At 48.8% G+C, this 11,252-nt stretch overlaps 1 protein-coding gene and 1 long non-coding RNA gene across 2 annotated transcripts in view; one reads left to right on the top strand and one right to left on the bottom strand.

Annotated features, from left to right (window-relative positions):
* Window positions 1–8,579, top strand: part of Caln1 (calneuron 1) — a 421,108-nt gene extending 412,529 nt beyond the window's left edge. The window contains exon 6 of the mRNA XM_059249886.1: window positions 7,196–8,579. Within this exon, the coding sequence (XP_059105869.1) occupies window positions 7,196–7,323 (128 nt within the window). The 3' untranslated portion in view covers window positions 7,324–8,579. The remainder of the gene's footprint in view (window positions 1–7,195) is intronic.
* Window positions 2,546–10,518, bottom strand: LOC131898670 (uncharacterized). Its single transcript, XR_009375984.1, has 3 exons — window positions 10,440–10,518; window positions 7,224–7,417; window positions 2,546–2,740 (listed from the first exon to the last, which is right to left on the bottom strand). It is a non-coding gene; the product is annotated as an uncharacterized LOC131898670 (long non-coding RNA).
* Window positions 10,519–11,252: the final 734 nt, after the last annotated feature.

The following is an 11,252-nucleotide window of genomic DNA, read 5'->3' on the forward strand; positions in this document are numbered from 1 at the left end:
ATATGTACATGGGGGGTTGTGGAGATGGGTCAGTGGATAAAAGGTTTTCCAAGAGATCATGTTAACTTGGAGCTTCCTTGTGCATGTGAACACGTGCACACACCCTCAAACAGAAAGCACCTATATACATGTACATCTGCACACACACATACACAAGCACACACAAAACCTCATGTATACACATGTTCATAATAGACAAAAAGAAATCAGAACCATCCAAATGCCCTTAAGTAATGAACTTATAAAAAATGTATTATGTCATATTATTAATCAGTAGAAAGAAATGAGATGATGCCAGGCATGGTGGTGCATGCCTGCAATGCCAGACTTCATGTGGATCAGGAGTTCAAGATCATCCTTGGCTGCATAGTGAGTATGAGGCCAGCCTAGGCTCCCTGAGACCCTGTCTCAAAATTTTAAAAAATGAAATGCTGATGCAACCCACCCCACAAACCAACCTCCAGTGTGTAAAGTGAGCAGAAGGAGATGTAAGAGTCCCACATCCTGCAATTTTATCCATGCAACATGTGGAGCGGGCAAATTCATCAGACTAGAAAGGTCAGTGGTTGCCTCGGGCTGGGGACAGAGGAGAATGATAAATGCTGTTAATGCATACTGGATGTCTTCTTAGGGTGATGGAAATGTTCCTGTGTTAAACAGAGATGATGGTTGCACAACTTTAGAAGTGTCTTGTTCTTGATGTGTGAACTGTGTAGCTAGATTAATAAATTGATATTAAGAGTCGGGTTATTAAAATAAAGGAGGGAGCTGGGTAGCAGAGAGTGTGCTTAAGATGTGTGGGGCCCCGAGTTCAACAGTCTAGCACCACAGTAAAATGGGAGAAGGGAGGGGAGGGTAAGAAAGGGGAAAGGGAAGAGAAGAAGAGAGGAGAGGAGGGGTGGGGAGGAGAGGGGGGGAGGAGAGAAGAGGGAGGGGAAGTGATGAGAGAAGAGGGAGGGGAAGAGGGGAGAGAGGAGGGAGAGGAGGAGAGGAGGGAGGGGAGGAGAGGAGGGGGAGGGGTTGCGGGGAGGAGAGGAGAGGGGAAGAGATGAGGGGAAGTCAGCAAGAAGGGATCAGGAGGGAGATGTGGTGTTTCCAGCTGAGTAGGGCAGCAGGAGACTGCGACTCCCGGGATGGCAGCCTGCACAGGAGGGTTGCAGGGAGCAGTGCTGTGCCGCATACTAAACAGGGCAATGGGAAGGTGAGCCTAGCGTTGGTTCAGGAAGAACTGATGGCAGTAAGAAGCTCCAAGGAGACCTGGGAGCATCTGAGGTGCGCTCAGCTCTGCACCAGAAGCTGCAGAATGGGAGAATAAACAAGCAGGTGTTTCTTCTAGCCCCAGGGGAGACAAGCAGGCAGGCTGGTGTTTCTCTAGCAATTTATGGTGGGGCATAGATTTCAGTTGGGACACCTCATTAATCTTTGTAGTGATTTGTTTTTGCTTCATTATTTATTTTATTTTATTTATTTATTTTGGCTTTTTCCAGACAGAGTTTCTCTGTGTAGTCCTGGCTGTCCTGGAACTCACTCTGTGGTGCAGGCTGGCCTCGAACTCACAGAGATCCACCTGCCTCGCCTCCCGAGTGCTGGGATTAAAGGTGTGCGCCACTACTGCTCATCCTCTTTCATTATTTTTAAGTTTTATGCATGTGTGTATACATGTGTGAGGGCCAGAGGTCAACCTAAGGTTTCATTTTCACCTTTGTAGAGATGGGGGTTTCTCTCACTAGCTTGGAGCTCAGCAATTCAGCTAGACTGACTGGCTGGTGAGCCCTGGGGATCCACCTGTCTCTGCCTCCCCAACACTGGGAGTTCAGGCATGTGAACACTGGGAGTTCAACTTTTTACATAGGTTTTGGTGATTCAATCCAGGTCCTCATGTTTGTGTGACTCATATTTTATGGAATGAACCATCTCCCCAGCTTCTGAATGAACTCTTTCAGTGCCTAGAGCTCCTATTGTTAACTCCTTTTACAGAAAGGGAAACTGAGGTTCAATTTAGACTTTCTCAGAGCTCCTAAGTGCCAGCCTGAGAGACATCGTGAGTTCAAAGCCCGCTGGGGACACAGCAAGTTTATTAAGTACAGCTATAAAGTAAAGGGCTGGGGAGACAGCTCAGTGGTTAAGAGCACATGCTGCTCTTGCAAAGGACCAGAGTTCAGTTCCCAGCACCCATATTGAGTGGCTCACAACTTCCTGTACCTCCAGTTCACGGGGATCTGGTGCCCTCTTCTGGCCACCTTGGGAACCTACAACCATATGGTATACAGAGGCATAAAACAAAATAGATAAATAAATAAACATGCCATGGTGCCTCATGCCTAAATTCCAGACAGTCTCGGAGGCTGTGACAGCCTCTGGCCTCAGTTGCTGCAAGCTGAAGGACATCCTTGGCAGCATAGTAAAGATGCTGTCTCCAAAACAACAGTCACAAGGAAAAAAAAATTAAAGAATCAGGGGTGGGACTGTAGCTCAGTGGTAGTGCACTTCTCCAGCATGCACGAGGCTCTAGGTTCAATGCCCAGGACTCAACAAGAAAGGAATATACACTAAGAATAAATCGTATTTATTTGATGCAATATAATGCAATGCAAATATAAAATTGCCAATGACCTTAGGAGAGTCTCAAGAAAATGAATCAAGTCCCGACTCAGGTTCCTGCCAGCCACACCAAGTGTTTGACACCTCTTCCCAGTCAGCAAGCAGAAGGTCGGGGGGAATGTATGCAGAGGTTTTGAACCTGCAAGGCAGAGCAAACCATGGGTTCAAATCCCATCTCTGTTATTTGTCAAATGCTATTGGCCTGGGCTGCTTGACGCTGGAGGCCCTGCATCTACCAAAAGACACCACACCCAGCCTGTGTGAGATCCAAGTCTGTGCGCACCATGCACATAAAGTAAACACAGTAACCAACTCACTGAGGATATTCAATAAATGGACATGAATTCTAGGGCTCAGGAGATGGCTCGATTTATAAAGTATCTGCCTTGCAAGCGTAAGGGCCCAAATTCCATCCCCAGAATGCACATGAACGAAGCAGGGCATGGTGGGCATTCACCTGTAACCCCAATGGTGCCGAGGTAGCAACTCCAGCATGCCCGCTAGTCAGTCTAGCCTAAATGGCAAGTGCCTTTCTCAACAAGAAGATGGGTGGCACCTGAGAAAAGACACCCAAGGTGGTTGTTTGCACACTTGCACACACATGCCCGCCCACATATACGAAGTAAACAAACTTGGGGTTTTTTTGTTTTGTTTTGTTTTGTTTTGTTTTTTGGTTTTTCGAGACAAGGTTTCTCTGTGTAGCTTTGCGCCTTTCCTGGAACTCACTTGGTAGCCCAGGCTGGCCTCGAACTCATAGAGATCCGCCTGGCTCTGCCTCCCGAGTGCTGACAAACTTGGGTTTTTAAAGAGGAGAGTCAGTGTGAATTGGGCATAAGCAATATCCTTGAAGTTCTCTGTCTTTAAGTCTCTTCCCAAGTTGATTCTTATTATCCTCCATTTTAGATAGGGAAACTGAGGCCCAGGGAAATTGAGTGCTAGGTTCAGCCACAAAAGACATTCTATTTTTGCTCTATCATACAATTTCTGTTCTCTGGAGATGTCCAGATTCACTGCAAAACCACCTTCCACTCTGTACTAAGTTGGACTTACAGGCTTCAGTTCAGTTCTGTTTCCAAGTTACTATGGCTTCAGAATGTTCTAGAAGGTCTCCTCAGCTTATCAGACATCATTCTAACTTTGGCATGCCTGGCTTGCAGCTGATACAGCCCAACGCAAAACTGTAAAGTTAGTTAAAGCATTGTATTGTTTGGGCGTGTGATTAAAAAAAAAAATAGCACAGTTGTCTAGCGTGAACTTTACAGAGGACAGCATTGTTTCACAATGTCAAAAGGTTGGACACGCCTGTCTGGATTCCCGGGCCCTTCTTAGCTCTCCCTTCCCCATGCTTTGAAGGATTCAGAGATCAAAGAGGAAGGGACCCTGCTGGGATTTGCTCATCACCTTTCTCATCTGTGTGACCGAATCCTCACAAGACGCAGTCAAAGGAGGGAAGATTTATTTGGTCTCGTAGTTTAATACCGTCCATCAGCGGGGTGGGGGTTGGGGTGGAGGCAGCTCCTCACTGCCTGCGTGAAGACCTTGCTTAGGTAGGCCAGGATCAGGAAACAGAGGGCCCATGACAGGAAGTGTGGCTGTGTGTAACCCTCAATTTCCACCCCCACCCCCACTCCACCTCCACCCCTGTAGTGACTCAGTCCCATCTCCGGAAGCGTCCCCAAACAGCACCACCAGCAGGGGGCCACGTGTTCACACACATCAGCCGGTAGGAGACATTTCATAGCCACACCTTAACCAGGCGAATAAAAGCCTGTCATCTGTCACCTTGCTTCCTGAGTATCCTTCAAAAAGAAGGGTTTCCGTGAACACACACACACACACACACACACACCACCACCACCACCCCCACCACCCCACCCCCCGCTTGGGCCAGCCACAGCATTTTCTGTTGCCGAACCTTTCCACAAACCCTCAGAATGGAGTCTGACAGGACAATCTCTACAAAGGCACAGGCCTAGAATACATTAGCGAGTCCTCAACAAGCCATGAGCACATTTCCATTCCGTTTCTTGTTGCTGGTTCGTTGTTTGTTTAGATAGGGTCTCGTGTATCCCTGGCTGGGCTAGAACTTGCTTTGTAGCCAAGGATGACCTTGAATGTCTGATCTGCCTGTCTCCACCTCCTGGGTACACCACCACCCTTACTTAATGCTGCAAGGCTGGGGATGGAACCCAGGGTCTATGGCATGCTAGGAAAGCACTGAGCTACACCCCCAACCCCACCCCATCCTTTTCTTCTTGAACTCCATCTCCTTTGCCCTCTCCAAGAATTGGCATTTTTTTTTTCTTCTGTGTGCCAGCTCCCAGAAGCAGCCCGTCTCCACACCAAGCAAAATCTCCTCCCCCTGCTAAGAACTTAAAACCCGGAGTTCATCAGTAAGTGGAGAATCGAACCACAAAAAATACTCTTAAATCACCCAAGGGAAGCACAAGCCTGGTGGATCCAGGAGGATTAAAGATAACAAGATGAGACTTAGGAAAGTCTGGCCAAAAAAAAAAAAAAAAAAAAAAAAAAGAATCTCGGCAAATTGGAGAGGTAGCCAGAACGGTGGCTTGGGGGGGGGGGGGGCACAGGCTCACTGTGAATCTGGCTTGACAGTAATTTTCAGAGTCCTTGTCAAACCCTGGGGCCCTTCCTCCTAGGGAAAGCTCTTCTTGCCTTTGAAAGCGTGGCCTGATTCCTTCTTCGTAGTCTGTTCTTTCTACAGGGTTCGGGGAAGTCCCAACATGGTGGGGGACGCTGGAGTATGACACTGGGCTCCATGTTCTTGAGGGGCCTAACTGGTCCATTCCTCTTTCCAGTCTTCTATCCATTTGCTTCTTTTAAACGTTCTTTATTTGCTTATTTAGTTTACTGTGTTAGTGGTGTGTGTGTGTGTGTGTGTGTGTGTGTGTGTGTGTGTGTGTGTTGGGGGGGATGCGGGGTGTCGCTCTTGTGGTGGTCAGAGGCCGGCTCTCGGGCATCAGTTTTCACCCTTCCTACCATGTGGGTCTCAAGGAGCAAACTCAGGTGGTCAGGTCTGATGACAAGCTCCCTTACCCATGAGCCATGTTGTCAGCCCTGTTCGTTTGTTTGCATTTGAATCCTTTGTTGCTGTGTTTTGAGACAGAGTCTCATCCTGGAACCAAATCATGCCTCAAACTTGTAATTCTTCGGACCGCCTTCAGGTAGCTGGCGTGACTGGAGTGCACCACCCCACCTGGCTTTGCCAGTCCTCTTGGTGCACATGTGCATGTATGTGTGTGTTGTGTGCATGTGCAAGTCCATGGAGGCCAGAGGTCCGTCTCGGGTATTGTTCCTCAGGATGCCTGATCCACCTGGCTGGTCTGGAACTCACCAAGTATGCTGGGCTGGCTGGCCAATGGGTTCCAGGATCTGCCTGTCTCTCCCACTCCAGCTCTGGGACCACAAGTGTTTGCCATCACGAGGAGCTTATTTAATGTGGGTGCTGGGGCTCGAACCCAGGTCCTCATACTCACACTGCTAACACTTTCCTGGTCAAGCCTTATCCCAAGTCCCTAATCTTCTTTAATAGCTGAATTTGAAAGACCACATTTCCCAACACCTCACGCATAAATCACATACACACTACACACACACACACACACACACACACACACACACACACACACACACACCCCTCTGGCAATTCAACCTCCACCCAGGTCTATCAAAACAACTGAAAGTTGCCTAGACTCTAGAAGAGCTTATTAAGATGTGAGCTCCCAGAGACCTGATTCAGGGACTGTCTACGATGAAGTAGACAATCCCTTTTGTATCAACATCACCCCACCCCCTGCCCACTCACCCCTTGTGTCCTGTTTAGCTATGAGGTGTCTTGTGATGCTCCTGTGTTGAAGACTTGGTCCCCAACTGGTACCACTAGGGAGAGGTAATTGAGTCTCCAAAAGGACACTGTGGGGACAGCTCAGTTTGGGAAAATGCTTGCAAGCATGAGAACCTGATTTTCACATAGCTGTGGTGGTGTGCGCTTGTAACCCCAGTACTGGGGCAGTAGAGACAGGTAGGTCACTGGGGCTCACTGCACAGCCAACCTAGATTACTAGGCAAGTCCCCAGCTGGTTAGAGTCTCTGTCTCAAAAAAAAAACAAGGTAGGCGATGCCCAAGGAATGCCCAAGGAACGGCACCCAAGGCTGTTCTCTGGCTTTCGTAGGCACATGTACAAGCAAGATACACACACATAGAATATGTGGGGAAGCTTTCAAACCTCATTCTATTAGTATTGGTTACAGGGGCTCACAGTGGCTGCATGGTGTCTTTTCTGAAACTCGTCCTGGAATGGTACAGATTTTTGTCTCTGAACCTCACTGTAGCTCCATTCTATCTAGACGTCTAAATTTGTCTCTGAACATCTCACGGACCCCAGCTCTGGGAGAGAGATGTTTTACCATTTCCTACCTTTCGCCATAAGTTTCTGCTCAGTGGTTGCTAAGAGTCCCATGGTTTCCATCACCTGAGCTGATTAGATCAGTCACACAGCCTACGCCATGTGGAAAACATACAACCTGTCTCAAGATTTCTCTCTCTTCTCTCTCCTCTCCGCCCTGACCCCAGTTCATTCACAGAAACAGAACCGACAGACCTGCGTCCGCAAGAGCCTCATATGCGCCTTCGCCATGGCCTTCATCATAAGCGTCATGCTGATCGCAGCCAACCAGATCCTGCGGAGCGGCATGGAGTAACAGCCTCCTCGCACCAGCCACTCCGCGTTGCCAGCTCACCGCGCATGTGCATGCCCGCGGGCAGACTCTGTTCCTCCACACGGGAGATCTGGACCTATGGATGGATGCAGGCGTTGGTACAGTTTAGTAAAGAACTCAAGTTTGCAGTGCAACCGGGGTCACGGATCAACTCCATCTCCTTGGCAGGGACACTAAAGGGCTGTCTTCAATGCTTTCATGGTTTTGTTTCCTCCCAATGCAATAAATAGCCAGGAGTTCTCAATTATTGCTTCAACCGCCAGTAGCAACTCCGAAGGAGAAAAAAAAAAATACTGCTTTCTTTTCGTCTTGGAATTCCAGTAGCCATCCAGGTATCGCGGTGGCACCAGAGAGCGAGAAAGGAAAGACAGGTGTGAACAACACTCACCTCCATCCATGCCCCAATTCTTTTCAACCCAGGGATCCACAGAGACTCCCCGCTGAGGTTGACTTCTGGGTTGCTACAGAAAAGGGAACTTTCCATCTCACCCTGGCTTCCTTCCTCCACCCCGTGGAGACCCCTCCCCCCAAGGCATGAGGGGGAAAGCCATTAAGCAGGGCATAGCTCCTTGCAGTCACTACTATTCTTATTGCCTTTTCTACAGGACTCCTGTCGGTAGAGCTGGGGCGCTCTCAGTTGGTTTCCATGGCACTCGGCTTTCTGTTTCTGAAGTCCATCCCGCACCAGCATCTTGGAATCTGCAGAGAGCCTGGCTCCCAGCTTTCTTGCCTGTGCCACCATTAGAGGAAAAAAAAAATCCGTAACCTGGGTGTGTCTATAACCCAAACACACAGACAAGAGACTTCTCCATGTGTGATGCCGTTCTTCCCTAATTGCTTACTTTGGACAGGAACTTGTCCTCGAGCTCACACCCATCCCTGCTTCCTGGGAGCAGAGGGTAAAGCAGCCGTGGTAGGGGTAGGATTGAGCCTGGTGGCGAGGAGGCCCATACCCCAGGCATCCGAAGTAACAGAGCCCCTCTGAGTCACCATACTAGATAACATCTGTAAGTTAAGATTGGTGTACATCTAACTCTCCCTTCATCTCGGACTTTGTTAGTGAGTCTTTCCCCAACTAAGAGAGAGAGAGAGACCTAGAACCCGGAGCAGAAAAGAAGGATCAATTTGCTGTATTTGGTTAATAGCTCATGATATTCAGATTGTGCCAATGACTCATTAAAAGAGAGAAAGAGAGAGGTCAGTGGGCGTGGCTGATGGGACAGAGACTTGGCTCCTGATCACAGAACTCAATGTCAGGGGGTCTGTTTTCTTTGCATTTTCCTAGATTCACTATGAATTCGAGCGTGGGTGGTCAGATTGCTTGTCATCTATAGATTGTCATCTGTAGATGTGCTAAATCCCTTTGTATTTTTCTGAGCCCGAGTCTTTATTTCTGTAGTGAAATTGTCCTGCTCTGCTTCTTCGGATCTCTGCTGGAAGCTCCTTGATTGTCCTTCCTCACGCTAACCTCCAGTCACATTGAGGCTCCAGCAGCTTTACGCTCTCTCTCTCTCTCTCTCTCTCTCTCTCTCTCTCTCTCTCTCTCTCTCTCTCTTTCTCCATGCAGCCAGCTGGGTAGGGGATTTTTTTGGTGCGATGCGTATTCCTCTAGCCTACTTTCCCTCTCTTCTCCCTCCTTACTGCCTTCTTAGCCTGGGATCACGCAAGGTCTCCTTCTAGGGTCTTCCTCTAGTTCACCCCCACAAGTGCTCCATGCAGTGGTGTGGAGGGCAGCTGTGGATATTTTCCCACTATAGGGTGTGACTATACACCAAGAGCACAAGTCAAAGTAGGTTTGAGCCATAGCATAGGAAAGAGAGAGCAGGTCGGAGGTCCCAAGAGCCCACGGGGGCACAGAGTCACTTCATAGAACTGCCTGGAGTCTGGCACATCCAGGCAGCAGCCTGCCTTCCTTTTCTTACGGTGCCCTCTGCAAACCTACCCTTTCTGTTTCTTCCCTAGGCTGAGTCACCATGGTCCCCTTAGGACCAGACTCCTGAACTAGAACAGATAGAGACACAGAATATTAATACACTGCACAGCTTCCCAACCCCTTCGTCTCTCTTCCTGGGGCAATTGCCTTCTCTCCTACCAGATGTGTGCGAGAAGAGGCAAGCATAGCTGGCAGCGGCATGCTTCCCTATCGTTTGCTGATGTTTGAACCTCCAAACTGCACCCTCCTGGGAGCACACAGAAGAAACCAGGCGAATGCATCCAGCAGGGCAGGACTCTAAGGACCCGAAGGGGGGCAGATGCCATGCCGCAGCTGAGATTAGCTACCAATGTGAAACATAAAGATCTCTTCAAATGTGGCTTTCCTGCAACATCTGCCCCATCCTGAAGGAGGCTGACCTCCAGAGATGAAGAGTTTAGATTCCTTCAGCAATGAGCAAGATGTGATTTAAAAAATGAAAAAAAAAAAAAAAAAAAAACCTGCTCCCTACAAGGGTGTGAACATCCCCTCTTTTTAAAAACAAAAACAAAAACAAACAAACAAACAAAAAACCCCCATGCATCTTTCCCAATTGCCTAGAAGGAACGACAGGAAAGAAGCTATCAGATTCTCTCCGATGGCCCAGAAGTTAAGCCCCCCAGCAGCCTCCTCATCTGAAGCACCCAGTGGCTGAACACAGAAGTGCAGGAAACCGGGTCTAGCGGCGTCCCTTAGACTCAGGGGGCTGAGAATGTGCTTAGGTGGCCTGCCCTCTAGCTGCTTGGCTTGTATTATCTGTCTTGGACATATTTAGGGTGTCGGGCTTCCTTTCCAGGCAGCCCTAATCCCAGGTCTGTTCATGCAAATGCTACCCTGAGGTTCGTGGCCACCCGACATCCTCACGACAGTAACTGGGAAGAAGCTGGTTGGCTGATGGTTCCAGAAAGTTCTGCCTCCCATGCTCAAGGAAAGCCATCCATGTACACCTGAGGCACCCTCTTTGGAGAGGCAGGGGCCTCACGCTTTGCTGCCTTGCCTGTGACAGGACTTAGGAATCCGTTATAGAGGCTACCCAGCCATGGGGTGCCTCGGTGACTGGCTCATTCTTGCTACCAGCTCAGCTCCACACCCCCCAGGCCTCCATGAATGAAAGACAGCATTTGACCTGCGACAGAAAGACAAGCTGATTTCTGAACCCTGTAACCTTCAAACAAGCTGTCCTCTCACTGTCCCGGATGTAGACCGAATCCCCGGTCAGAACTCCACCCTGGAATTGTTAGACAATGGCTTCCAGAATGTGTGCAAGTTCCATGTGTCTATAAGAGGTTGCCATGGAAACATTGCATCCACCCCGAGTTTGCCAAGGTACAAACATAGGGAACACTTTCTTAAAGAACCCTCTAGGTCCGACCTGCCTGTACTATGACTCCCAGAATCCATCTCTTGCTGAGATGGGGAATTAACCTCCAAGAGTATGCATGGCTTCCCTACCTTTTCCTATTGTATTTAAACTTGTCCTTCCCCCAACTCAGGAGCAAAGGAGTAAGCCCTGTGTGGGTAGCCTTCTCACCTCTATCTACCCTTTATCTCGCCTCCCAGAACAAGATCCTTTACATATAGGAGGAATAAAAACCACCCTCCATCATCTGGCAGGCAAAAAACACACGTTAAACTTGCAATCTTTAAAAATATTTGCTTGCTTTCCTGTTGAGACTCTCCTTCCTGAAAGCCAGTAATAGGAACTTAGGTGAACTGTGGTTCTCAGGAGTTCTTGGGCAAGCTCAGTGATGGCAGGAAGTTCTGGGTGACGTATATGCAGAGACCAGGACATCTACTAGGTAGGCATCTTCCATACCTGCACCTATCTCAAAGTTTACATGACAAGTGGTCTGGTATCTGAAAGAGTGGAATCAAACAAGGAAAGGCAGCCTATGTTGAGGAGAGCATCCCTCCTCGCCCCCAGGCACTAGTCTCAGCC

This window comes from Peromyscus eremicus, chromosome 23 (genome assembly GCF_949786415.1).
Source record: "Peromyscus eremicus chromosome 23, PerEre_H2_v1, whole genome shotgun sequence".
In the NCBI taxonomy this organism is placed as follows: domain Eukaryota; kingdom Metazoa; phylum Chordata; class Mammalia; order Rodentia; family Cricetidae; genus Peromyscus; species Peromyscus eremicus.